General features: G+C 41.7%; 1 protein-coding gene across 1 annotated transcript in view; it reads left to right on the forward strand.

Annotated features, from left to right (window-relative positions):
- Positions 1-23111, forward strand: part of LMBR1L (limb development membrane protein 1 like) — an 85251-nt gene extending 62140 nt beyond the window's left edge. Inside the window, exons 10-17 of the mRNA XM_073614045.1 lie at positions 986-1069; positions 2464-2540; positions 2668-2745; positions 2855-2928; positions 6855-6945; positions 8930-8996; positions 12225-12386; positions 18309-23111. Of these exons, the coding sequence (XP_073470146.1) occupies positions 986-1069; positions 2464-2540; positions 2668-2745; positions 2855-2928; positions 6855-6945; positions 8930-8996; positions 12225-12386; positions 18309-18364 (689 nt within the window). The 3' untranslated portion in view covers positions 18365-23111. The remainder of the gene's footprint in view (positions 1-985; positions 1070-2463; positions 2541-2667; positions 2746-2854; positions 2929-6854; positions 6946-8929; positions 8997-12224; positions 12387-18308) is intronic.
- Positions 23112-26530: the final 3419 nt, after the last annotated feature.

Raw genomic sequence — 26530 nt, forward strand, 5'->3', positions numbered from 1 at the left:
GCAAGAGCCTTGCCCTTTGCCTTTATATAGGTTGTTGGCACCAGGGGTATTTCTTTGCTTAGTATTAAAGGGACTTTCTCCAAGTTGCAGATTGTAATAACATCTTGGCGCCGGCCACACATATGCAGCCCTGTTAAAACAACTTGCTGCACTGAGAGTGAGCTCCCAACACAGTAGGCGGCTGGGATCAGTAAGCTCCTGATGCATACTTGCAATAGGGAGCTTTCCTATCATGTGACATGCAATCACAGGGGTCACATGTCATGAATGCCCGCCTTCCAGCTTTTAGAACTCTTAACGGGCTGGGAGGTTAAAGTGGAAGAAAGGGCAATACAATCAGCAGAAAGGGGAATACAGGCACCCAACCCTCCTTTCAAACACTGCCTTTTACTACTTTTTACTTCCTGCATTCAGCTATTTAATATTGATGTAAATACATGTTTTCCAAGCAGTCCATGACTGCAAAGCTTCATCGTGGGCGTCTTGTTAGAGGGGTTGACAGCAGTGCCAGTTCTTTAGAACTGTCATGTTGTCCTATCGGCGTCCACAGCTCTAAAGCAGTGTCGGGTCTAGAAAGAATTCATTCACACCAGATGCCATGGCATAAATACCTGTGAGGTTTGTAGTCATGTGACGACTTGAAAAAATAAAAAAATAAAAAATGTGTTTTACATTGAAACCTATTAACTGAATGCAGAAAGCTGAAGAACAAATGGGGAGTCCATGTTTAAAAGGCACGCGACTGTGTTACCTTTTTGCTTTTCCAGTGTCTTTGGATGTTATTTGCAGAAAAGATTCACTTCATTACAGCAGCCAAGAGCTGTCATAATGGAGTAAAGGGAGACTGACTTCACTGACGTATTTACATGTTTGCAGGGAAACTGCGGTGGCAGTTCTAATCCTAAGATTCAGGGTTTTTTTTATATTGCTCCCCTATGTGCTTTCTCTTAACGCTCCACACTGTTGTCTTATGTTTTATTTACAGCGAAAGCTTCATGCTGGCTAAATCTTAACATGGAGGCTTTACAAAAGAGGCTTCTCACCATCAAGAGCAAGCGAATCGCATTAGGTGGGAAATCTTGGCCTGACCTTCTATAAATGTTGTACCAGTTTGATTCTTATTACTTTTCCAAATTGTATTACACATTAACTTGTGCCATTGCATGCCATTTATGCTAAACAGCAGTGTATCTCAACCTTCTTTTTATTTTTATTTTTTTGATTCAGTTAAGGCACCTTTTAAAATTCAGCATAATCTCAAGGCACCCCATTCTAAAATGAAATAAAAATAATAAAGTTTTATATCATGCAGCAACATTCACACACGTGACATCCAGCGTTAGAGGTGATTTAATCTTCCAAAGCAAATACACATTTGCACACTGATACTGCCTAGTATTCCAGTGTTTCTCTTCTGCTTCACTTTTCTCTCCCACACTCAGCTAATGTGATATTTGTGCTGATGGAGAGGAACAAGGGAATGCAGTGCTAATGTCATTGGTTGTTAGGACGTCGGCGGGAGAAGTTTGTAATGTCGCACAATGAAAACCTGTGCCCTTGTGCAACTAAAAGGCAGGCTTTATCCACCTGCTGGCTTGTATACAATTTTTGGCAATTTTGCCAAGTCATCCCTGAAGAAACCTGAAGGGCACTCCGGGGTGCCTGGGTACCCTGGTTGAAAAAGGCTGCTATATGGCATCTATGCAACATTTCATCACAAAGGGCCTAGGGTTTGATACATACTTTGCGAAAACTCCTGTGCATTGTTCTATGACAAGATGTTAGTTGTAATCATGTTCCTATACAAAGTGAAATTTTATGGTGTGTTTAGATCTGTGGACAGCTTGAAGGTCTCTGTTGACATCAGTGACTGTCATCCCCTGTCCAGCCATTTACAGTCGGATCAAGGAATTCTCGTATGTGTCTAAGCACTTCTGACCACGGCTTCTCCGTTTGCGTTTTCTTAGGGGAGAGTTAATTGGTTGCATTCAATTCATCCTGGCCAGTCCCTAATCTCCCAAAAAAGGCTGAAGTCAGGGACATCAGTGTGTCACACCACCTCTCCATACATTTACGTTAGGATGTTTTTCAGCCGCTGGCCCTTGCAGGTGTGAGATTTTAAGCAGATTTTTTTTTTTTTTTTCTCAGTATTAAAACCAACTTCCACCATGCTCCAGAAAATATTAAAAAGAAAAAAATTATATACTAAATAACCCAGTTATTGGCACCTACACCACAGCAATAAGCAAGTGTGGAAAAAAAAAAGAAAGTGGTCTTCTATTGTGCACAATAGCAGCATTATAGTGCCACTTAGTGTCTGCTGTTTTCAGCATCGAGACACTTTTGGATACCACCTTGTTTGTAGGCTGCTCATTTTTGTAGGCCTGTTTCCTATCCTCATAGTAGAGTTGATGAATGTCTGGCTTCTATATTATGCTAAAGTTGGCAGTTTGTTTGTTGCAGAGAAGAGAAGGAAGGCCTCTCCATGGCAGCGCAACTTGGTGTACCCTCTAGCCATGCTGTTGCTCCTCGCGCTCACTGTAAGTAATTTATTTTGTGCCACAGATTAAGAATTCCATAAATTATCTTTTAATATTTGCATAATTGAGAAGAAGTACTGGAACAGTTTTCAGACTGTATACATTCTGTATCTTTATATGATTGCAGGGTATCTCTGTGCTGATTGTGTGCTTCCATGTCTTGGAACTTCTAATTGATGAAGCTGCCATGCCAAAGGGGATGCAGGTATACCATGAACTTTTAAATCATCCTCCGTATTTATTTTCTGACACTTCATTCCTTGTTTTTTCTGTTTGTGGTCTGAGTTTGGTACCTTTTTTGTTATGTATTCCAGGATTCACGGCTTGGGAAGGTCTCTTTCTCTGTTTTTGGTCCTTTCGGAGCAGCTGTACAAGTCATCCTTATATTGTATCCTTTACTATGCATTCCCATTTGCTTGGTACAGTTTCCAGCAAAGTGTGCTACCTATACAGAAGACTAATCGCTCCTACATGTATGCAGGCACAAGTGTAAAAGTAGCCTAATATGTAAGGGCACTTGCACACGGCCCTAAAGGAACAGGGTATGGGCGTACATTCTAAAATATCTGTTGTGGTGCTGGGGAGCCACAGCTGCAGCATGTTTTTCTGATAGGAATGGATTCTAGAAAACACTTTGCGTGCATAACCGCCATAACTGGTGTTATCGGTAATGCATTCCTAAAAACAAAAATACACTGCAGCTGTGGCTCCCTGGTGCCACAACAGATATTTTGCACTGTATGCCTATATACTGTTTTATGATGTGTGCAAGAGGCCTTACATATTTGGCTTTGCAAACTGTGCAAGAGGCCTGAGGCAATGGTCATGTTGAAACCCTAAGGCCACTTTCACACCGGGACGGTGGGTGCGTCGGCAGTAAAGTGCCGCTATTTCTTTTTCTTTTTTTTTTTTTTTTAGCTGCGCTTTACGTCAATTTCGCAGCCCTAGCGGGCCGCTTTTACCACCCTGCTAGCGGGCGAGAAAGTGTTAAAAACCACCCGCGAAAGGGTTAAAACCACCGCAAAGCCAGCAGCGCTATGCCGGCAGTATAGCCACGCTGCTCCATTGAGTTCAACACCGCTCCTTCACCGCGCCAAAGATGCTGCTAGCAAGACTTTTTTTTAGCATCCTGCTAGTGCACCGCTCCAGTGTGACAGCCCCTAGAGACAGCAGCGGCTCTTTCAGGGCGCTTTGCAGGCACTAATTTTAGCGCTGTATCGCCTGCAAAGCGCCCCAGTGTGAAAGGGGTCTTTCACACTGAGGCACTTCTAAACTGCCAGTAAAACATTTGAGCGCTTTTGAGGAGCTTTCCATTCATTTGAGTGGAGAGGGGCGTTTTTTCACCGCCCTGCCAGCCCACTGCCCCAGTGTGAAAACATTTGTTGACTTTAATGGAAATAGGTTTTCATGAGCTGTTCAGGCACTTTTTTTTTTAGCGTAAAAGCGCCTCAGTGTGAAAGGAGTCTCGGGGCTCTTTCACACTGGTTCGCTTCAATACTTTCAGTAAAATGCCTATGCGTTATTGGAGCATTTTTGCTGTGCTTATGCAGTGTTTGCAGTGCAGTTTTTAAAGGACGTGACTCAAACTGCACCAAAACCGCTTAGTGGGGTGTTTTTGATGTGGTTCCCATCCATTTCAATGGGGAGGAGCATTTTTGGACATTTTTATTTTTAACTCCCTAAACATGCTCCAAGCAGGATTTTTTTTTTCACCACAACTGAAGCACACCGCCCCAGTGAGAGCACATTAATTTTATATGGAAGCATTGCTTTTCAGGTGCTTGGAAAAACTCCTCCGTGTGAAAGCAGCATTACTGTCATGTTACCAGATGGAACACAATGAAAGAATAGTTAACCATAATGCCAAACTGTTCCATTTGTGCTTATCCAACAAGGCAAAAAATAGGTACATATAAAGTGCAGAAACTCGTAATAACCACTCAGAAATCTGTTACATAGTTGGTAAGGTTGAACAAAAAAAAGTGTGTGTGTCACTACCATTTCCTATATCCTTGTATATTGCATTCATCAAGATGCCCATCTAAGAATTTTAATTGACACTCCCCTGCTGATACCACCAACTGTGGAAGGGAGTTCCACAGTCTTACTGCTCTTACAGTAAGGGCTAACGCGCTTCCCATCCAACTTTGAGTGGTCAAGTGTTCTCTTAGGCGATCAGAGACTGAATAGTTATCTCTCTATGCTAGAATCACAATTGTGATATTTGCTTTACTTTGTATCATCAGCAAACACTGATATTTAACTATTTATACCAACCTCAATATTTATGAATAAATTAAACAGAATTTGTCAAAGAACAGAGCCTTGGCTCACCCTGCTCTCAACTCCACACCATTCTGAGTACACGCTATTTATAACCACACTTTGGAACTTTCAGTTCAGTACAAAGGAAGTTACAAGGACACTGGATGTTTAGCAGGTTCCACAATTTTTCTGATAACCATTATGTGGTGCTGCAAATCCTCATACCACCAATATAGATATATAAGAATACATTTACAATTGAGTCAAACTATACCCAATTAACCTTTTGTAAGAAAGTAAAAAGTAGAAGCAAATGAAAGGCTCAAAAAATCTTCCACAACAGTGCGTATTATGAAACGTCAATAGTGTCCACATATATTCAAATTTCCTTCTTCACGCTGTGATCGTGACCACCACTCCCTCAATGTGAATTCAGTGACTCACCAAAACTCAATGCCTCACATCTATGATGATCGGCACGCAGAGCTGAAATGTTTGACTCCTGCACACACATCTCGTGCTTCTCTTGCTGCAGAAAGAAAGAGCTTCTTAAACATTCACCTTCCGACCGTCATCCATGAAAAGAGAGGCTTGCACCAGCTGTACCTTCAGAGTTCATTAACCACTTTCTGACCAGGCCTTTTCTGGAACTTTTTGTTTATACGTTTCAATCTGTATTTTTTGCTAGAAAATTACTTAAAAGTCCCAGACATTGGACGGTTTTTTTTTTTTTTTTTTTTATAACAGAGACCCTAGAGAATAAAATGGCTATCATTGCAATATTTTATGTCACCCTGTATTTGCGCAGTGGTCTTTCGAACGCAATTTTTTTGGAAAAAATGCACGTTAATGAACAAAAAAAAAACAAACGCAATAGTTTCCCAATATTTTTTTTTGTATATTTTGAAAGGTGATGTTACGCCGAGTAAATGGATACCTAAAATGTCATGCTTTAAAATTGTGCACGATCGTGGAATGGCGCCAAACTTCGGTACTTTTTATTTATTTATTTTTTTCTTAAACTTCCTGCCCAGCAAACAACTGCATCAGATTGCTTCTGGGTTTACATATGACATACAAATTACAAATTATATAAAGGACTTCTGGACCCCAGCCAGATCTCTCCATGAAGAGGACCTGTCATGCCCTATTACTATTACAAGGGATGTTTTCATTCCTTGTAAAAGGAATAAAACTGATTGTAAAAAAAATAAGAGAAAGTGTAAAAATAACAATTAAAATAATTTTTAAAGTGCCCCCATCCCCACATGCTCGCACGCAGAAGCAATCGCATATGTAGGTTGCGCCCACATATGTACACGGCATTCAAATCACACATGTGAGGTATCTCCTCAAACGTTAGAGTGGGAGCAATAATTCTAGTGCAATTTCTCCTCTGTAACTCTAAACTGGTTACCTGTAAAAAAAGGTTTCTAAAGGATAACCTATGGAGATTTTTAAGTACCAAAGTTTGGCGCAATTTTAAAGTGTGACGTGTTAGGAATCTATTTCTTGGCATATCATCTTTCACATAATACAAAAAAATTGGGCTAACTTTAGTGTTTTGGGGTTTTTTTTAAACATGAAAGTTTTTGTTTTCCAAATTTGCTGTGCAAATGCCATGTGACATAAAAAATTGCAACAACCGCAATTTTATTCCCTAGGGCAGTGGCCTAACTGGTGGCCCTCCAGCTGTTGCAAAACTACAAGTCCCATCATGCCTCTACCTGTGGGAGTCATGCTTGTAACTGTCAGCCTTGCAATGCCTCATGGGACTTGTAGTTTTGCAACAGCTGGAGGGCCGCCAGATTATATATATAATTTAATTATAGTCCTGGGTAATTTTCAGTGCCAGGATAGGCCTGGGCTGGAAGTGGAAATATAATGATGTCTGTATAATGTCCCTAACATGAAAAAAAGAAATATAAAAAAAACAAATTTTTATTACATTCTTTAGGAGTTTAAAATCGAAAGATACATGTGTGTTTCTTTCAATATTTGTGTTTTATGGAAAGTATTATATAATTTGCATCCTTAACTCCAGTCTAGTTATCTGATGGCTGCTTCGGTGGTTGGGTTTTATTCCTCACCATTGTTTATAAGACTCTTACCCCAGAAGCATGACACGACTATGACCAAAGTAAGAACTTTCAATGTAATGTTCTGTACAAATCTTATTTGCTATTTTTTTTTTTTCCTTTTTCCTTTTTTCTTTTTTATTCCCCCACTACAATTTCAAAAGATTAGCAATACTTCATGAAAATGCTATAAATGAATTGTAAAGCACCCAGGCTGATCCAGTCCTTTCCACATCAATTACACATCAATTGTAGACTACAACTGTCTAGTGTTTTCACAGCATTGATTACTAATGTAATATTTTATGTAGTGCACCCCTGGAGTGTCGGCTCTGTCCACGAGAACAGGTCTGTGACCTTGCATCAATTTTTGGGCAGTCACAACAATATTTTTAAAGGCTACACCACTTTGCATTTTGCCTTGCACAGTGAATTCGTGTCCTTTATTTAGACCTCTTTCACACTGAAGGTGGTTTTCAGGAATTTTAGCGCTAGAAATAGCGCCTGAAAACCGCCTCCCATGACGCCCTAATGTAAAAGCCCGAGTGCTTTCACACTGGGGCAGTGCACTTGCGGGACTTTACAAAAAGTCCTGCAAGCACCATCTTTGGGGTGGTTTGGGAGAGTTGCCAAACCGCCCCTGCCCATTGGAGTGCATGGGCAGCGCTTCGGAAGCGCCGCAACATGGGTGGTTTTAACCCTTTTGGCTGCTATTGGGGTAAAAGCTCCCCGCTAGCGTCCGAAAAGCGCCGCTAAAACTAGCTAATGCGGCTACAGTGTGAAAGTAGCCTTATGCCCTGTACACACAGTCGGACATTGATCGGACATTCCGACAACAAAATCCATGGATTTTTTCCGACAGATGTTGGCTTAAACTTGTCTTGCATACACACGGTCACATAAAGTTGTCGGAAAATCCAATCGTTCTGAATGCGGTGACGTAAAACACGTACGTCGGGACTATAAACGGGGCAGTAGCCAATAGCTTTCGTCTCTTAATTTATTCTGATTATGAGTGGCACTTTGTCTGATTTGTGTACACACGATCGGAATTTCCGACAACAGATTTTGTTGTCAGAAAATTTTATAGCAAGCTCTCAAACTTTGTGTGTCGGAAATTCTGATGGAATATGTGTGATGGAGCCCACACACGGTCGGAATTTCCGAAGACAAGGTCCTATCACACATTTTCCGTCGTAAAATCCGACCATGTGTACAGGGCATAAGTGTCCATGGATATGGAAAGACTTAATTTAACAGGATCTACATTATTCATCCGGGCCACTTGAGTCACACTTCTATAGCGTGCTAGCAGCAGTGCTTTATTAAAAGTACAAAAAAGTGGCAGCCACCCCAACCTATAACTAGCCTTAGCGGTAAGGTGCACATCACAAACAAAGATTTCCCGGTACGTTTACCAGCCAGCCTGCCAAACAACCAAATTGACCTTAATAGTTCACATTAAAAACGGAGGGTTTTGTTTGCACATGTATGTATAAGCCGCAGTGCCCATGTCAAGGCTCCTCTGTATACTGCGATCCTAATTATATAATTTTTAGATTTTCCCAAGTTGGAGCACATATAGCAGTTAATAGATGAAGGATGAGTTTGCCTGGAGGGAGCAGGGAAATCTTTTGCTTGTGCAGTGCTTTATGCATTTTGCATTTTCAGAACCCAGCCCACTTCTGGGTATGTCAAATGCCTGGTGCCCCAATGTGGTTTATTCTTGTACCCCTATGTCACTGCTGTATCCTATAGTGACGTAGGGGTCAGTGGTGGAAACCACAACACATACTGACCAGACATTCGATAGTCCTAGAAATATTGGATGCAGAAGACTTTTTAGCTAGTGTAACCTTTTGAAGACTATAGATAAATGTGTCTGTCAGGGTACGTATTAACCCTTCATTACTGGCATGGCTGTAAACCAGATCTCTTAATTTTCTCTTGCAGCCTCTAGTCTTTTTGTTGCCAATCTCAATGATGTAAATTCTCTGTTATCCAGAGATGTGCCAACGTTTGTTAACTTGAGATTTTTTTCATCAGATCATTGGAAACTGTGTGTCCCTACTTGTGCTGAGCTCTGCTCTCCCGGTTTTCTCCAGAACATTGGGTGAGTTCTCTTTCTTTTTAAAAGGAAATGTGCAAAGCAATTTTCATTCATTTAGGGAAATGTCCATTTGAGTACCATACTGGCTGCTTCATTTAAATTCCAACACGAAAGAGACGGGAGGCCCCGAAGTTTTGGGTTTTTTTTTTTTTCTTAAGCCCTTGGCGCCAGCCGTGCGCAAATATGCAGCCTTTTGGCACCTGGTCCTTCGCACCGAGGGGTCGCATATTTGCATGAATTGCTGTGCATACAGCTGTGCTGAGAACGTGCGCGCTCCCAGCACAGTTACATGTGCCTAACCGAAAGCTCAAGATCGCTGCTTGTGGGCGTTTTCTGACTACGTGACAGCCAATCATGGTGGTCACGTGCACTTAAGCCTCGCCCTGCCTCCTCAGCGTCATAAACCTCTTAAAGGGCAGGGATGCACCAGAGTGAAGAGGTTAAAGGAGTTCTGCACTCCTGTGACCTGTTTTCAGCTGACAGTGGGCTAAAGCCTGCTGACGTCATTCATCCGGTCCATGCTGGGGAAAGATCCCAACTTTACAGTTGGGATCCACTCTTTGACTGGTACTCATGGCTCTCTGCTTAGAGCAGAGGGGAGAATTAAGTGATTAGCAGTCTTTGATCGCTCCGTTCTCACTGCAGAGGTGGCAGGGACAGATGCAGCATCAGTCCAATGCTTCATCCACCTAGGTGAGTTTAAAGGTTTGTGTTTGTTTTTTTTTTTTGTCTTTTAATCACTTCCCACCTAGCCTATAACAGAATGACCGGCAGGAAGTGTTATCCTGACTGGGCTTCATATGGCGTCCAGCAGGGTAACGTGCCGTCACACGGCGATCGCGGCGTGCCACTCTGACACGCCACATCTCCGATTGTGATAAGAAGCCTCTGACAGAGGCTTCTTACCGCGTGATCAGCTGTGACCAATCACAGCTGATCATCGCGAGAACCAGAAAGTGCCGGTAAATGGCATTCCTCGGTTCGCGCTGACAGGGAGAGCCGATCGACGGCTCTCCCTGTGAGAGGGGGGGTCTGTGCTGATAATCAGCACATTGATTATCAGCACAGCCCCATCAGATGTGCCAATCAGTGCCCAGCAGTGCCCCAATAATAAAGTCTGCCAGTGCCAATCAGTGTCCATCACAGTGCCGAGCATTAATACCTGCCCATCAGTGCCATCTATCAGTGCTGCCCATCAGTGGTGTGGGTGAAGTTGTGGCTTGGTATACATGTGTATCAGACTGTCATTTTATGAATGAACGGAATCTCTCTACAGATTTCATCCGTTCATGTAAAGTGCTACAGAGAAAGGGACTACAGTCTATCTTCAGTCCCTTTCTCTGTCTCAAAAAAAAGAGATGCGGTCTGTTTAGACCTCTGATATCTCACCAAAGACACCCCCCCCCCCCCCCCCCCCCCCCAAAAAAAAAAAACTATAAAAAAAAAACCTATAAAAAAAAACCAACAAAGTTAAGACCCCCAGGTCTGCTGACGGTATGCCATATGTGAACAATGCTTTGGTAGCAATTTAGCAGGAATTTTGTTATGTTGTGTTTTATGATACTTTTAATCTATTAATGATTTTAGTGTATTTTTAGGGAAAATATTGATTTGATAAACATTTGCGCAAATGTTGCGCTGCCTTTAAAATTCAGTAGCACCTTCTTTTTATTCTACTGGCCATGTACTTTCAGAAAATATATGGTTTGGGGGGTATTTTACAAATTCTGAAAGCTGTAAGTTAAAAAAGAAAACCTCCAGTTTTTTAGAGAAACTTTTGGATATGTTCGCTTTTCACCATTTTGCAAAAAGGCGCAATGTAAAAATAATAATTTTTTTTATCAACTCCATACGGGTTAAGTTTTTATATTTAGTAGGGATTTAACAGTAATTTTGTAAAATTAGCTGTGTTTTTATCTGCTAATAATGGGTTTAGTGTATTTTTTGCGAATATATTGGTTTGATAAACATTTGTGCAAATACAGCGGGGTCTAAAAATTCAATAGCACCTTCTTTTTATTCTAGAGGTCATTTGCTTTCAGAAAATATATGGTTTTGGGGGTCTTTCACAAATTCTTAAAGCTTTAAGGGAAAAATGAAAACCTTCAGATTTTTCCAGAAATTTGGATGTTTACATTTTTGCGTACGTTCGTTCGATTTTCGCCATTTTGCAGAAAGGCGTAATGTAAAAATTACAAATATTTGTTATTAACTCAATACAGGTTAAGCTTTTATATTTAGTAGGAATTTGGTAAGATTTGCTGTGTATTTATCTGCTAATCATGATTTTAGTGGATTTTTTGTAAAAATATTGTTTTGATAAACATTTGTGCAAATATCGTGGGACCTTAGAAATCAGTAGCACCTTTTTATTCTACTGGTCATGTGCTTTCAAAAAATATATGGTTTGAGGGGGTCTTTTACAAACTTTGGAAGCTATAAGTGAAAAATAAAAGGGCAAAGAAAAAATTGCAAAAATGGTCTGGCCACCTGAGGGTCAAAATGGAGCGCAAGGCCTGGCAGCGAAAGGGTTAAAGTTTCTTTCTTTCTTTCTTTCTTTCTTTCCTTCCTTCCTTCCTTCCTTCCTTCCTTTCCTTCCTTCCTTCCTTCCTTCCTTCCTTCCTTTCTTTCTTTCTTTCTTTCTTTCTTTCTTTCTTTCTTTCCTTCCTTCCTTCCTTCCTTCCTTCCTTCCTTCCTTCCTTCCTTCCTTTCCTTCCTTCCTTCCTTCCTTCCTTCCTTCCTTCCTTCCTTCCTTCCTTCCTTCCTTCCTTCCTTCCTTCCTTCCTTCCTTCCTTTCCTTCCTTTCCTTCCTTCCTTCCTTTCCTTCCTTCCTTCCTTCCTTCCTTCCTTCCTTCCTTCCTTCCCCATGTGTTTGTATCTGCATAATTGGTATGTGGTGATGAATATTTCAACTGAGCTCATGTTCCTTTTTTAAACTCTACCTTACTTTATAGCCAGGAAGGCAACATCTTGGCCCTTGTTTCATCTGCAATTGCCATATTGCTGCACATGTAATCAGTTTTCACACCAGCCATTTTGGCTTGACAATTTGGTTGGGAGCGAAATACACATATAGAAAGCGTCTTACCTGATATTTGGGTTATGGAGTTAAAAGTGCCATGCAATCTCTCAGAATCAAAGGCCCATTATGAATGAAGTTATTTCCAGTTAGTGTAAGATTTCTTTGCATGTGCTTGCTTTAGTTCATCATTTTATTTTCTTTACTCTCAGGCATCACCAGATTTGATCTGCTGGGCGACTTTGGACGATTTAATTGGCTTGGGAACTTTTACCTGATATTCTTGTATAACATTCTGTTTGCTGGCCTCACCACACTCTGCTTGGTGAAGAAGTTTACCTGGGCTATACAAGCTGAGCTCATCCGTGCGTTTGGTAAGAATCACTGAAGGAGTAAGAGGCTGAATGTATGAATGAAAACTGGGAATTGCACTTTTGCTTGCCCCAGAAAGCTTGCTGGGAAGCAAAATATTAATTCCAAAAAATGTATAGTGTCAATTTTTGCAAATGTATACTTGTTACATTATGTGTATTGACACATTTACTGTTTTTTCATTAAAGTGTTACTAAACCCACAACAGTAAAATCTGTATGTGCAGAATAGCATGTTTGTTTACTCACTGTGGAACTGAAGGGTTAATCCTCTGCATTGTGTAAAAAGGCTTTTTGATTCGCTGTCAAAAGATCCTCCCCTCTTGCAGGGTCTCTCTTGGAAAGTCCAGGTAAGACACAGTGAGGGTAGTACTGCTGCACATGCTCAGTTTGGTCTCTATTGCTGGAGAGAACATTTCCTTGTTGATCAGAGCTAGCCAGGTCACATGATATTATCACACATGTGGGCGTGTATACAGATCCTAAATGACAGCCCAGTCCCTCCCTCCTCCATGCCCAGAAACTAAAAGCACAGTGGGTGGGATGTCACATCCTTATTCATGGATGATCAGCCTCCCATCACAGCATGGGGACACAGGCTATAGTGGAAATCTTCTACCTGAACACTCAGCACTCAGGTTTATCATGTGACCCTGGTATACAGATCAGCCAAAAAGGTATCTAGTGGCAGTATTTTAAAAAGATTTATAAACTGTGGGGGAGGGGGGGGGCAGGTGAACTATTTTTCATATTACTGGGTTTAGTAACCCTTTAATAAAGATAAGGCTATTGTCACCAAACACCAGAGCAAGGGAGGGTTATAACCCGTCAGATTTATTTATTTTTTTTCTTCATCTGTATCCTATTGGGGAGATTTACCTTCACTTCCTGTCCCATAGCCAAACAGAAAGTGAGTGGAATTCCCTGCAAATTAGGGAAATCCTTGGGGACCCCGAGGTCACCGGAACTAGTAACCACATTGGAAGATTTCCTCTCTATCACCTTTTTGGGGACAACCCAAAATTTGGTGTTTTCTTTTAGGCTAGGTTCACACTATTGCGAATTGGTTGGTTGCATTTCCCCGCATCCAATTCGCATAGCAGGAGATTGTGACCAGCTCTCTATGGACCTGGTTCATACAACTCCGTAGAGGCTCCAGTGCGACTTGCACAGGATTCCTGTGCATCTTTTGGTCTGTTTTAGGCCCAAATTCAGCAAAAAATTCGGGCTGAAATCTGACCTGAACCAGCGAAGAGGGACGCACCGGACTCCTGCTGTGAGCGGCTCTAGTGTGAACCCAGCCTTAAGTTTACTTTCAATGATAATGGTAAACAGGACAAATGGAGAGGCTGAATCTCCTTAAGGGGGACACAGACGGCAATAAAAAACTGACAAGTCTTCTAATATCTCTCCACTCTATCCAAAACTAAAGAAAAAAGTTTTGCCTTTTTAGGTATACTTTAAAGCTAGTGGTACCAATGCATTTAATTTAAGATGTAAAAATTTTAACTCTGAGGTTGACCACCAGATGGAGCCAGAACTCTAAAGCTGGCCATACACTTTTTTTTTTTTTCCAGGTTGCCTCAGTCCATGCTGTGCATTGCAGGCGGACGAATGTCCTGCAATGCCTATTGTATTTCGAGAGCCAGCCCTACTGGACAGTGACTGCATCTGATTGGGTCCAGATGCTTTTTAGCTGGCGATTTTTCTCCCTGGTGTCTTGAATTCTTTTTAACATGGTCACCTTCTGAGCGAAATGTCATGTGCATGGCCATTATTAGACTTTGTAATCACTGGTAGCCAGAGAATGTGACCTGGGCTGGGAGCTGGCCTTCTTTTTTTTTTTTTTTTCTTTCTTCATGAAACGTTACTACTGAAACTAAAAATGGCATTTAAAATGGTCACATGTAAGGTTTGATTTTTGTGAAGTGCAAATTGTAATGATGAGTACACTTTGAGCCTGGTAATTAACAAGCCTATCATTTAAGCACTGAGTAGTTTGGCACTACAAGAGTACATCTCTGATTGTTCTTCATAGAGAGATTGTGTGTGTATGTATGTATATATGTGTGTGTGTGTGTGTGTGTGTATATATATATATATATATATATATATAATATTACACACACACTCACACTTGTGCTTATAGGTTTACATACCCTGGCAGAATTTGATTTCTTGGTCATTTTTTAGATATATGAATTACACACAACTTTTTTTCACTAATGGTTAGTGTTTAGCTGAAGCCATTTATTATCAATCAACTGTGTTTACTCTTTTCAATCATAATGACAACAGAAACTACCCAAATGTCCCTGATCAAAAGTTTACATACCATGGTGATTTTGGCCTGATAACATGCACACAAGGTGACACAAAGGGGTTTGAATGGCTATTAAAGGTAACAATCCTCACCTGTGATCTGTTTGCTTGTAATTAGTGTGTGTGTATAAAAGGTCAATGAGTTTCTGGACTCCTGACATACCCTTGCATTTTTCATGCAGTGCTGCACTGACGTTTCTGGATTCTGAGTCATAGGGAAAAAAAGGTTAAAGGATCTGTGGAAAAAGGTAGTCGAAATGTATAAAACAGGAAAGGGATATAAAAAGATCCAAGGAATTGAGAATGCCAATCAGCAGTGTTCAAACTCTAATCAAGAAGTGGAAAATGAGGGGTTCCGTTGAAACCAAACCATGGTCAGGTAGACCAACTAAAAATTTCAGCCGCAACTGCCATAAAAATTGTTCAGGATGCAAAGAAAAACCCACAAATAACTTCAGGTGAAATACAGGACTCTCTGAAAATATGCAGTGTGGCTGTTTCAAGATGCACAATAAAGAGGCACTTGAAGAAAGATGGACTGCATGGTCGAATCGCCAGAAGAAAGCCATTACAACGCAAATGCCACAAAGCATCCCGCTTACAATACACCAAACAGCACAGAGACAAGCCTCAGACCTTCTGGCGCAAAGTCATTTGGAGTGATGAGACTAAAATGTAACTTTTTGGCCACAACCATAAGGGTCGGTTCACACTGGGGCAACACGACAGCCGTCCTACTTTGGATCCGACTTTGCCCTGCGACATGTGTCCGACTTTCAATGAACGGGGATCCGACTTGGATCCCCGCCACTGTGTTTGGTATGAATCTTTAGGGGGAACTCTGCGCCAAATTTTAAATAAAAGACCGGCATGGGTTCCCCCTCCAGGGGCATACCAGGCCCTTGGGTCTGGTATGGACCTTGAGGGGAACCCCCTACGCCGAAAAAACGGTGTTGGGGGACCCCCCCAATCCATACCAGACCCTTATCCGAGCACGCAGCCCGGCCGGACAGGAATGGGAGTGGGGACGAGCGAGCGCCCCCTCCTGAACCGTACCAGTCCGCATGCCCTCAACATGGGGGGTTGGTGCCTTGGGGGAGGGGGCGCGTTGCGGGCCCCCCCCCCCCCCAAAGCACCTTGTCCCCATGTTGATGAGGACAAGGGCCTCTTCCCGACAACCCTGGCCGTTGGTTGTCGGGGTCTGCGGGCGGAGGGCTTATCGGAATCCGGGAGCCCCCTTTAATAAGAGGGCCCCCAGATCCCGGCCCCCCACCCTATGTGAATGAGTATGGGGTACATCGTACCCCTACCCATTCACCTAGGGAAGAAGTGTCAATTTAAAAAAAAACACTACATAGATTTTTAAAGTATTTTATTAGACAGCTCCGGGGGTCTTCTTCCGACTTCGGGGGTCTCTCCGGTTCTTCTCCACGCTCTCCGGATCTTCCTCCGGGCTCCTCCGCTCTCTTCTGCCGCTCTTTTGCTAAAGCGGAGGAGCCCGGTCTTCCGTCTTCTGCCCTCTTCTCTTCTTCTGATGTTGACACGACGCTCTCTCCGGTTAGAATGCTCTCTGTGCGCTCTGCTCTGACTTATATAGGTGGTGACCCCGCCCCCTTATGCCGTCACAGTCCCTGGGCATGCTGGGACTATGACTGCATAAGGGGGCGTGGTCATTGGGTGATGACCACGCCCCCTAAAACGTCACAGTCCCAGCATGCCCAGGGACTGTGACGGCATAAGGGGGCGTGGTCACCACCTATATAAGTCAGAGCGGAGCGCTCAGAGTGCATTCCAGCCCCAGAGAGCGTCGTGTCAACATCAGGAGAAGAGGGCAGAAGGCAGAAGCTTGAAGACCGGGCTCCTTCACTATAGCAAAAGAGCGGCAAAAGAGCAGAAAATAGCAGAGGAGCCCGGCAGAAGACCCGGAGAGCGCGGAGAAGAACCGGAGAGACCCCGAAGTCGGAAGAAGACCCCCGGAGCTGTCTAATAAATTACTTTAAAAATCTGTGGTGTTTTTTTTTTAATTGACACTTTCCCTAGGTGAATGGGTAGGGGTTCGATGTACCCCATACTCATTCACATAGGGTGGGGGGCCGGGATCTGGGGGCCCTCTTATTAAAGGGGGCTCCCGGATTCCGATAAGCCCACAGACCCCGACAACCAACGGCCAGGGTTGTCGGGAAGAGGCCCTTGTCCTCATCAACATGGGGACAAGGTGCTTTGGGGTGGGGGGGCCGCAGCGCGCCCCCCTTCCCCAAGGCACCAACCCCCCATGTTGAGGGCATGCGGCCTGGTACGATTCAGGATGGGGGGGCGGGCTGCGTGCTCGGATAAGGGTCTGGTATGGATTGGGGGACCCCCCACGCCGCCTTTTCGGCGTAGGGGGTTCCCCTCAAGGTCCATACCAGACCCAAGGGCCTGGTATGCTCTTGGAGGGGGAACCAATGCCGGATTTTTATTTAAAATTTGGCGCGGAGTTCCCCCTCAAGATCATCTGAGCACAAGTCGCATGCCGAAGTCGGATCATGCGAGACGGCGATCCGACTTCAATGATAATCAATAGGCTGAAGTCGGATCAAAGTAGTACAGGGAGTACGCTCTGAAGTCGGAGCGACTTCAGTAGTGTCTATTAAGACGCTCCCATTCACTTAAATGTGAATCTCTTTCTGGGGCGACTTGAGGGCGTACAAGTCGGATCCCAAGTCGTCCCAGTGTGAACCGACCCTAAACGCTACATTTGGAAAGGAGTCAACAAGGCCTATGATGAAAGGTACACCATTGCTATTGTAAAACACGGAGGTGGATCACTGATGTTTTGTGGATGTGTGAGCTAAAAAGGCACAGGAAATTTGGTCAAAATTGATGACAAAATGAATGCTGTATGTTATCAAAAAATACTGGAGGAACATTTGCATTCATCAGCCAGGAAGCTACGCATGTGGAATACTTGGACATTCCAACATGACAATGATCCAAAACACAAGGCCAAGTCGACCTGTCATTGGCTACAGCAGAATAAAGTGAAGGTTCTGGAGTGGCCATCTCAGTCTCCTGACCTCAATATCATTGAGCCACTCTGGGGGGGGATTTCAAACGTGCGGTTCATGCAAGACAGCCCAAGAATTTACAGTTACTGGAGGCTTTTTGCCAAGAGGAATGGGCAGCTTTACCATCTGAGAAGATAAAGAGCCTCATCCACAAATACCACTAAAGACTTCAAGCTGTCATTGATGTTAAAGGGGACAATACAGTATTAGGAACTGGGGTATGTAAACTTTTGATGAGGATCATTTAGGTAGTTTCTGTTGTCATTATGATTTAAAAAGAGTAAACACAGTTGATTGATAATAAATGGCTTCAGCCAAACGCTAACCATGAGTGAAAGAAAAGTTTTTGTGTTATTCATATTCTCTGAAATCAATTCATGTTGACTGTACCTACGTAGTATCCTGAATGCAGTTTGGTATGTTCGCCCTGGGCTCTAGTTGTCCTTGTCTTGACACTGCTGCTAGTTTCATGAGATTTGGTGATGTCACTGTAAAAACGTAATTCATTTTTTTTTTATGTTTATCATTTTTAAATGATACGGTTTATCTCTTTTAGGACTGGACAGGTTACCTTTGTCTGTAAATAGGATTCGCAGCCAAGGCAAGGCCTGATATGCCTCCATGGAGTTGTCTGTCAATGTGATGTGCACTTGGCACCAAGATCCCTGAATCCGTGAATGGCCAGACAATCTGCTTCATTTGTTTCTCTTATCTGAGAGAAAAGAAGTCTCAGGCACGAGTTCTGGGTTCTTGCAACGGAAACCTTGGTCGGGTCCTACATTCTAGGAGGTTCTACACATGGATTTAGAAGATTTGTTTTATTTTTCTGGCCCAGAACCTGGGTGACAACATTTGAGGAATCTCTAAATGGAATGTTTTTCAGAATAATCTGAGCCAACTCTTGAACATGAATTGTGCTGCTACAGAGTAGGAGAGGGGTAGCCTGTGACCTCTTTCATTTTTCCTCCTGTTTTGGTATTTTAACAATGGATAAGTTCTTCAACTGGATTGTGGAGTCCCGGAATAAATCTACTTGCCTCCCGTGTTTACAAAAACTCTTCATGGTGCAATGCACTAACACTAATTTCACACAGGAGGTCATGTAGGGACAATGTAATGAAGATGCACAGGATGTTGGTCCTCTCCTTTCTGCTTGTGCTTGTTTACATGAACTCCACTCCAGCCTTTGTGGCTTTCTTTTGCCATCTCATCTGGTGTGCAATCTCTGTGCAATGAGACAATACACCAGCGTTATTCAGAAGCCCAAGAGACTCATCTCTTATGGCATCTCCATTTTGTGTCTTTTGTATGTGTTGTATGTGTTGTCTGGTTGACGTTTGTTTCTCCATCTTGTCTGGAAGTGTTTACTATTAGAGCAGTATGTAAAACTATGGCTGGATTAGTAGTGAATGTGTGAATAGTTCTCCTGCTGTTGTTTGTCTTTGATTGGTTAGCTAGGCAGTGTCTTCCAGAGTTAATCTAGAAGTGCAGTATTTTGTAGAGCTTTGTCTTTGTTCTTTGTTTATGTATGAAGCACACCTGGTGAACCCAACATAATGTCATTTTCCATTAGGTGCAGAATACTGTACTCAAGTTCTCTCTCTGGTCACTTAGGGCCTGATACACTGTGTGCGATGACTGGTGCTTTTCTGCGCCTGATCAACACCAGTCACTACAAGGGCACATTAAATCGCACAACACAGGTGTGATGTACAAATATATGATGCATTACTCTGCAGCACGTGGGATGGCACCACAGGTCATGCAGCACATCACACTGCACTGCTGTGCAAAGACCTGAATGGCAAGTACATTTGTACACCATAAAGCTAAAAAAAAAAAAAATGTAAACGGTGTGATGCACCAAAAGCATGCATCGCACTGCCCTCCCATCCCCCAGCAAAATGGACACCAACCCGCACACTTTGTAGAATGATACCCTTTGTAGGAGCAGAGTAATCTGTACCTTATGGATATGGTCATGCTGGAGAATGTGACACGGCTTGATTTATTAAAGGCGAATACGCTGTTCACTTTGTAAATGAAATTGCACTCCGCAAGGAAATTTTCCACAAAGCTTAGTGAATGTGGTGCAGTTTCACTTTGCAAAGAATACCCAATCACGTGCAAGGAAAAATTTAAAAACTGCATTATTGTTAGCACGTGATTGGATAATGCAGCTGAGCAGCGTTTCACTTTATTCACTAAGCTCTAGGGCAACTTCCCTTGCAAAGTGAACAGTATATTTATATTTACCTTTAGTAAAAGCCTCGTAGTGTCGACTCGATACCTGACTTGTCATCACCATGATTGTATATAATCATTAAAGCGGCGTCCACCCAAAAATGGAACTTCTGCTTTTAAGTCTCGGTGACCCCCTGACATGCCACATTTGGCACATAATTTTTTTTGGGGGGGGGGCGAGCGGGTACCCAGCTCCCACGTCCTCCCCTGGCGCTGCGGCACCGGAAGGAAGATCACCTCTCCCTCCAATCTTCTGGGACACGTCACAGGTCCCAGAAGATTGCCCGGCCATTCACAGCGCATGCACAGTGCGCGCCCGGCTGTGAAACCACAGCTGGGCGTCCACAATTAGAATGCCGGTGTCGCTTAGAGTAGGGGTAGAGGAGTGGGGCTTCGTGTGCCCACATCACTGGACCGTGGGACAGGTAAGTGTCTGTCTGATTATTAAAAGTCAGCATCTACACTTTTTGTAGCTGCTGACTTTTAAATGGGTGGAACTCTGCTTTAAGTCATGACTTCAGAGCGAAAAAATTACTTTTAAATCTGTGCACAAGTTGTTGATGATTTAAGCAGCACACCAAATGCCACTAATAAGCAGTATTTAATGTTGTGTTTTTCTTTTTCTTTTTAAAGCTATTTATCACAGAATTGCCATGAATGGATTTTGGATTGTTTATTAACAGACAATCTGACATGTAACTTTATTAGTATGGGTGACAAAAACAATTTAGGAACGCCTAATGGAAAGGGTTCACCTGTTGCAAATGTTACACTACATATACTGCCCAGTAGATGTTCTTGGTGAACAAACTACATACATGACCACATTAGTACTAATGTATTAGAAGGCAATGTTTTTATATAAAAGACAAGTTTAATATAGCCAGTACGTTGTTGGCAGTTATGTCTCCATTTTTGTGCTGGTTTTAGCAGTGCAAATATGGAAAAACGAGATAAAATTAATATTCTAGCTAGACAGACTCAAATACTATAACTGTGACTATTAAAAATTAAAGCCAAAATAAAAAGTTGTCTTAAAAGCAATTGTTATGCAGATGGTGGTGTTAGAATAAATATGAGCATGTTTTAAGGTCAGCTATTTTTATGCAATTTTTGTTTGAATTCTTTCTGCAAAAATCTTCTAACATACCAGATATTTAAATAGAGAAAAATAATCTATTTTTAGTATATATTAGGATTCGACATTAGGACAGAGTACACATACTATGCTACTCGCTGTTTAAGCTTAATTGTATAAACTGTGATGTGCCTCCTGTGCAGGTTGCTTATGCTAAAACCTTTACAGTGGGAATGACTGCCTATAGTGATATAGACCAAGCATGGGAATCATAACTCACAACTGCCTTGACTGAGAGTGGCCATTGTTTGTAGCAGTCGGATCTGTTTATGACCTACTAGGGGGCAGTAGTGGGCCCATCTTGAGTCATTGGGGGCATAGGGAGGTTTACCAAACTTGTACAATTTTTATATTTTTTGGGGGGGGCGGGGGATTCACCTTTCACCTTGCTTATTGTTCAGGGAGATAGCTGATGACAGCCTTATAGAGAGCAATCTGAACTCTTAGGCCTCATGCACATGGGCGATGCCCATCATCATCGAATCCCAGCATTTTTGGCTGCTCGGAGGGCACAGGTACCGCATCCGACCCTTCTGCCAGCTGCCAGTCAAAATCTTTGACAAGCTGAAATATGTGGTGGCCGGACACTGTATTGAGTGAAACTCACATTTAGGGTTGTATGCCATCAGGAATTCTGCATTCGATATGCCCCTGGAGGACTATGGTCATAAACACAAGTGCCACTTGGTACAGTGTCCAGTCTCTGTTTCAACTTCTCGTGGATTTCAGATGTGGTGCACCTACGTCTCCTGGTGCCGGAAAATGGAATTTGCCGCTTCTGGACACCTGAATGCCAGGATTTGATGCTGTTGGGCAAACGCACCTTTTTTCATGTAGCCTTAAAGTACAACTTTGGCCAGCCTAAGGGTAAAAATTCACATAGCCCTCACTAACCTTGAAACCTGCAGACCATATGGAACAATTTAGCTTTACAAAAAAAGCAGCTACTAAGAGAAAATGAAAGTGATTATGCTGTAAAATTTGAGGATTAATAGCTTAACAGTGTCGGCATCTACACTTTCATTTTCCCATAGAAGTAGGATGACTTGTTCCACATTGTCTGCAGCTTCAGAGGTCAGTGAGGGCTTGTTAGGAATACACAAGTATAGATTTGAATTGCCATGGCCTGGCCACAGTTCCACTTTAAACTTCATATGTAGGGGTGAGTTTGATGAAATAAGATGTGTTTGTGTGAAAAAATTGAATTTCAGAGGGGTTTGAAGCTTCCCCAGTTTCTTTTTAAATGTTTTATTCAGTGAAGGTTTTAATGTGGGCAGTAATTCTGTGACTCAACACACCTCGTGTACAATGTTTGTATAGAATGTGAGCGTTGGCAAGCACCTTTTTAAGTCACTTTGGATTTTAGCTTTAGACATCGTTCATAGAAATATTTGTTTACAATTTTAATAGTTATTATTGTGAGTTGGCTCATAAGATCCAGGGGTCCATGTATTAAAAATTTTGCTGTGTCAATCATTTGCACAGGCGCAACAAATCTTCAATGTAATGCGCTTAATAATATATTTACTTCATGGATCATCAGCGCCATCTAGTGGTGATAATGCAGTATTTTTTCTGATGGAGCTATTTCAGAAAAAATACTGCATTACTGCCACTTAATACCTCTGCTGACCCTAGGAAATAAACTTATTTAGCAAATTACAGTGAAGACTTGTTGCGCCTGGGTGAATGATTGACGCACAGCATCTTCTTCTTTTTTTTCTTCTTTTTTTTTTTTTAAACATGGACCCCCTACACGTATGTATATGACCAGATAATTGCAACTCCCTAGATTATCTGCTCTTACTAGCAGACTGTATACTTTTTTTTTTTTTGTGCGTTTTTATGATTGCATAACTCTCCTTCTGTTCTGATGTATTAATTTTTCATTCCATGTAAAATTGTTTAACTTTCACATGAAATCTTCATACATCTTGGATGAATTTTACCTTTGCTTTTAAATCCGTTTGAAATGTTTTTTTGTGTCTTCTTCTTTTGTGTGTATGTATTACATTTAATAGAACTATGGGTCTTAATTCACACATTAAAGTACTGTGTTTTTGTACACAAGAATTTTAACGTGAGCTTTTTACTTTCCCAATTCTAAGCGAAGTAACATGACCACTTTTATATAAGTGATCAATAGTCTTCATTGACCCCCCCCCCCCCCCAAACCTTTCAGTCCAAACTTACACAGAGATTGGAAAATACACATGAGTATGGGTATGGTCTGTACTGTAAAGTACACCTGTTTTTTCCCTAGAATGGGAGGTTTATAGGTTCACTTAAGGCACCTTTTGAAATTGCCATACTTCCCAAGCAGCAGCAAGGCTGCTAGCTAAACTTATAGCAGAACTCCAGGCAAATTAAAAAAAAAAAAAAATTAAAAATTTAATCCCCTACACAGCAGCTCTCAGACCCAGTCAGGCTGTATTGATTTGCACAGGACTGTGTAAAAACCTGTAAACGAGAGAATAAAGCAGTGATGACCTTCAGTGTGCCACTGATCCTTTTGTTGGCTTGTTGCAAGATTAAGATTTTTCTTGAACCAAGCTATATTAAAGCGGAACCTAATTAACCGTATTTGAGGACCACAAACCAAAAATTTAATTTTGAAGGTTCAAAGAAAACTCCCCCATCTATGTCTCCATGCTTCATATTGTTGAGAAATCACTTTAATAAACACCTCTCTTAGACACGGCCATCTTGGGTAAGGGAAGATGATTAATGTAGCATTTACTTCTTGGGATCCATCTGCCTAAGCCAGTAACCAGGAAGCAACTGAAGAAATATAAGCCAAAAAATGTAAAGTAAGTCAATATACCATAACTTCCTATCCTATATATTTACTAATACGTAGGATAAGGATTAAAATAGTTAATGTGGATTGAGAGAGTAAAGTTCCGCTTTAACTGCCAGGTGGTCAGCAGAGAGGTAAAAAAAAAACCTGACTGTATCTTGATGGCGTACCTAATTTACAGGACTGTAAAAGCTGGATTAAAAATCCTCTGATGGGTAAATCAGTTTGGCCATGTATATAATTGAATTTTTATTAGTTTTCTGCCTGGAGTTTAGCTTATTCAACCTGTGTATGGTAAATGAATACATATATGGTCTAATACTGGTAACACCTAGTCAGATTTTGTTGTATCAAAGGTTAGAGCAACATAATAGAGTTCTGTGTAGGGTATTGAATTTGTGGAAACATGGTTTGAGTTGATTTGTCAAGTTTTTATTGAAGCAATATAATGAGTGCCGATCAGGCTGTCTCTTTTAGGATAGGTTTTATAGCCATTTTGTGTGCATTTGTAACCCCTTACATCTGCAGTCTTGCAACTTTAATAGTTCTGCAAAGATTAAAAGTTTTCCACCTAAAACACAAGCACACCTTAGAAGTGGCCAGTAGAATGTTTTATTAGGGGGCAGTACCACTTTGCATGTGTCAGAAATGAATGAATCAAGCTGCAACCTTCTAGATAATAGAAATAATTTGTTCCTTAGTGCTGGTTTTTCAACTCCTTTCTGTTCAGTAGAATAAAATGATCCAATTGTAGAATCAGGAAGCTTTATTTACTTTGCCTATAAATCTGCAAACAAAATATGTACTTTAGTATTTGGGCAGATTTGCACCAGATAAAGTCCTGTGTTTTTAATCTGCATCAAAAATGCAGATTCTAATGGCCCTAGTCCACACCAGTCCAGTCAACAAAAGTAGATCATGCTAAAAAAAAATCCTGTATGGAGTTTGGAAAAACTCAACAAAAATGCACCCAAACACACTCTTGTCCTGAACTGAGTGGAAGAAAAAAAGGGAAAGATCGCACTGGAATGCATCAAAAACACAAATGCTGATACGCATCCAGAACATAGAAAATGTGGTGTGAACCAGCCATTAGGCTGGCCATACATTATACAATTTTCCTTTACCAAAACCATATAATATGAGGTTAAACCTAAACACTCAATTTGTATACCATCAGGCAGGCCTTTGCACTACAGAAGGTAAATCTAAAAGCAATTGTATAATGTCTGGCCAGCTTTAAGCTATGGTAAACGATACCACTGCCCGTGTTTGGATGTCACTCCCTGCTTTGAATTGGCCGAATACCCTACATAACCCTTTGTGATACAACTCAACCCATGCTTTTGAAACATTTCTTCATAAAAGTATCCTACATTTGTAGCCATGAAAAGATTACATCCACAGGTATATTGCTTTATTTGATGTGTCCACACTATTCTAAAAATATTTTAGACTTTCCAAAAGGTTGTTAATCAGATTCTACATCTGTCCTAGAAAATATATTTGTGAAAATTAATATTTCCAGAGGGGAAAAAAAAAAAAAATCAGTATTGCTTTGTATCATATTGGCCTAGACATATGTTGTATTACATTTGGCTTTCTGCAGTCTGACAGTCTGTTTAATCAGTAATCCAATTTTTTTGCAAGGCATATACAGTATTCTATCTCTATGGTTGGAAGCATTGGAAAGAAGGTCGTTTTGTGTCCTGAGCAGACTTCTGTAATGTCTACACAGTTGTCGGTGTATCGGTACATACAGACACAGGTGTAGCTCCTGAATCCTGTATTATCAGGAAACTCTTCCCTGTCAATAAGAGCTGACCACAGTGGTTGGCCAATGCCCAGCTTTGTTTAAAGTGATAATAAACCTTTTTTTTTTTTTTTTTTTTTTTTTTTTTTTTTAAAGCACTTTTAGCAGCTGATTCAATCACTTCCTGAGTATGCAGCTTCTTTATCTTTTAATCAATTAAATGTAATCTTTTAATCACTTTACATTTATTGAAGCCATATGTTAGTGGGAGTGCTGGCTGAAGCTTTAAAGGATAAGTTCACCTTTAGAGAAAAAAAAAATAATAAATGCACTTTTTTTTCTTGCATGTAAAAAAAAAAAAAAAAAATGCATTTATTTTTTGTAACTGGACTGCAATCAGCAGATTGCGGGTATAATGCCACAGTCCTGTCTGGCCGTACTTTCAATACGACTAGGCAGTCACACTGTGACCAGAACCATGAATGTGAACCACCACAGTGCTCAATAGCACTGTAGTAGGTTATTGAGAACCAAAGGCTGACAGCCGCAAAAGCTGTGGGACCTTGTAGTTTTCCCATTCACAGAACACACTGAATGGATGACGCAGCTGGGTGGGTGGAGCCCCGCACAGCTGCATTTGTTGCAGTTTGTGACAGCTAGCGAGGAGGAGCAGGAGAAGATGATCTCCCCCCACCCCCCCAGCTGTCAGACCGGGGGCTGGTGAAATCTGTAACATGTTACAAAAGGTGAACTTATCCTTTAAAGCAACCCTTGCTACCTCTAATTTTAGCTGAATGCTGCACCTTTCACAGGTGCTTTCCATCCATTCCCCTTTCTCTCTTT

This window comes from Aquarana catesbeiana, linkage group LG02 (genome assembly GCF_042186555.1).
Source record: "Aquarana catesbeiana isolate 2022-GZ linkage group LG02, ASM4218655v1, whole genome shotgun sequence".
Classification (NCBI taxonomy): Eukaryota; Metazoa; Chordata; class Amphibia; order Anura; family Ranidae; genus Aquarana; species Aquarana catesbeiana.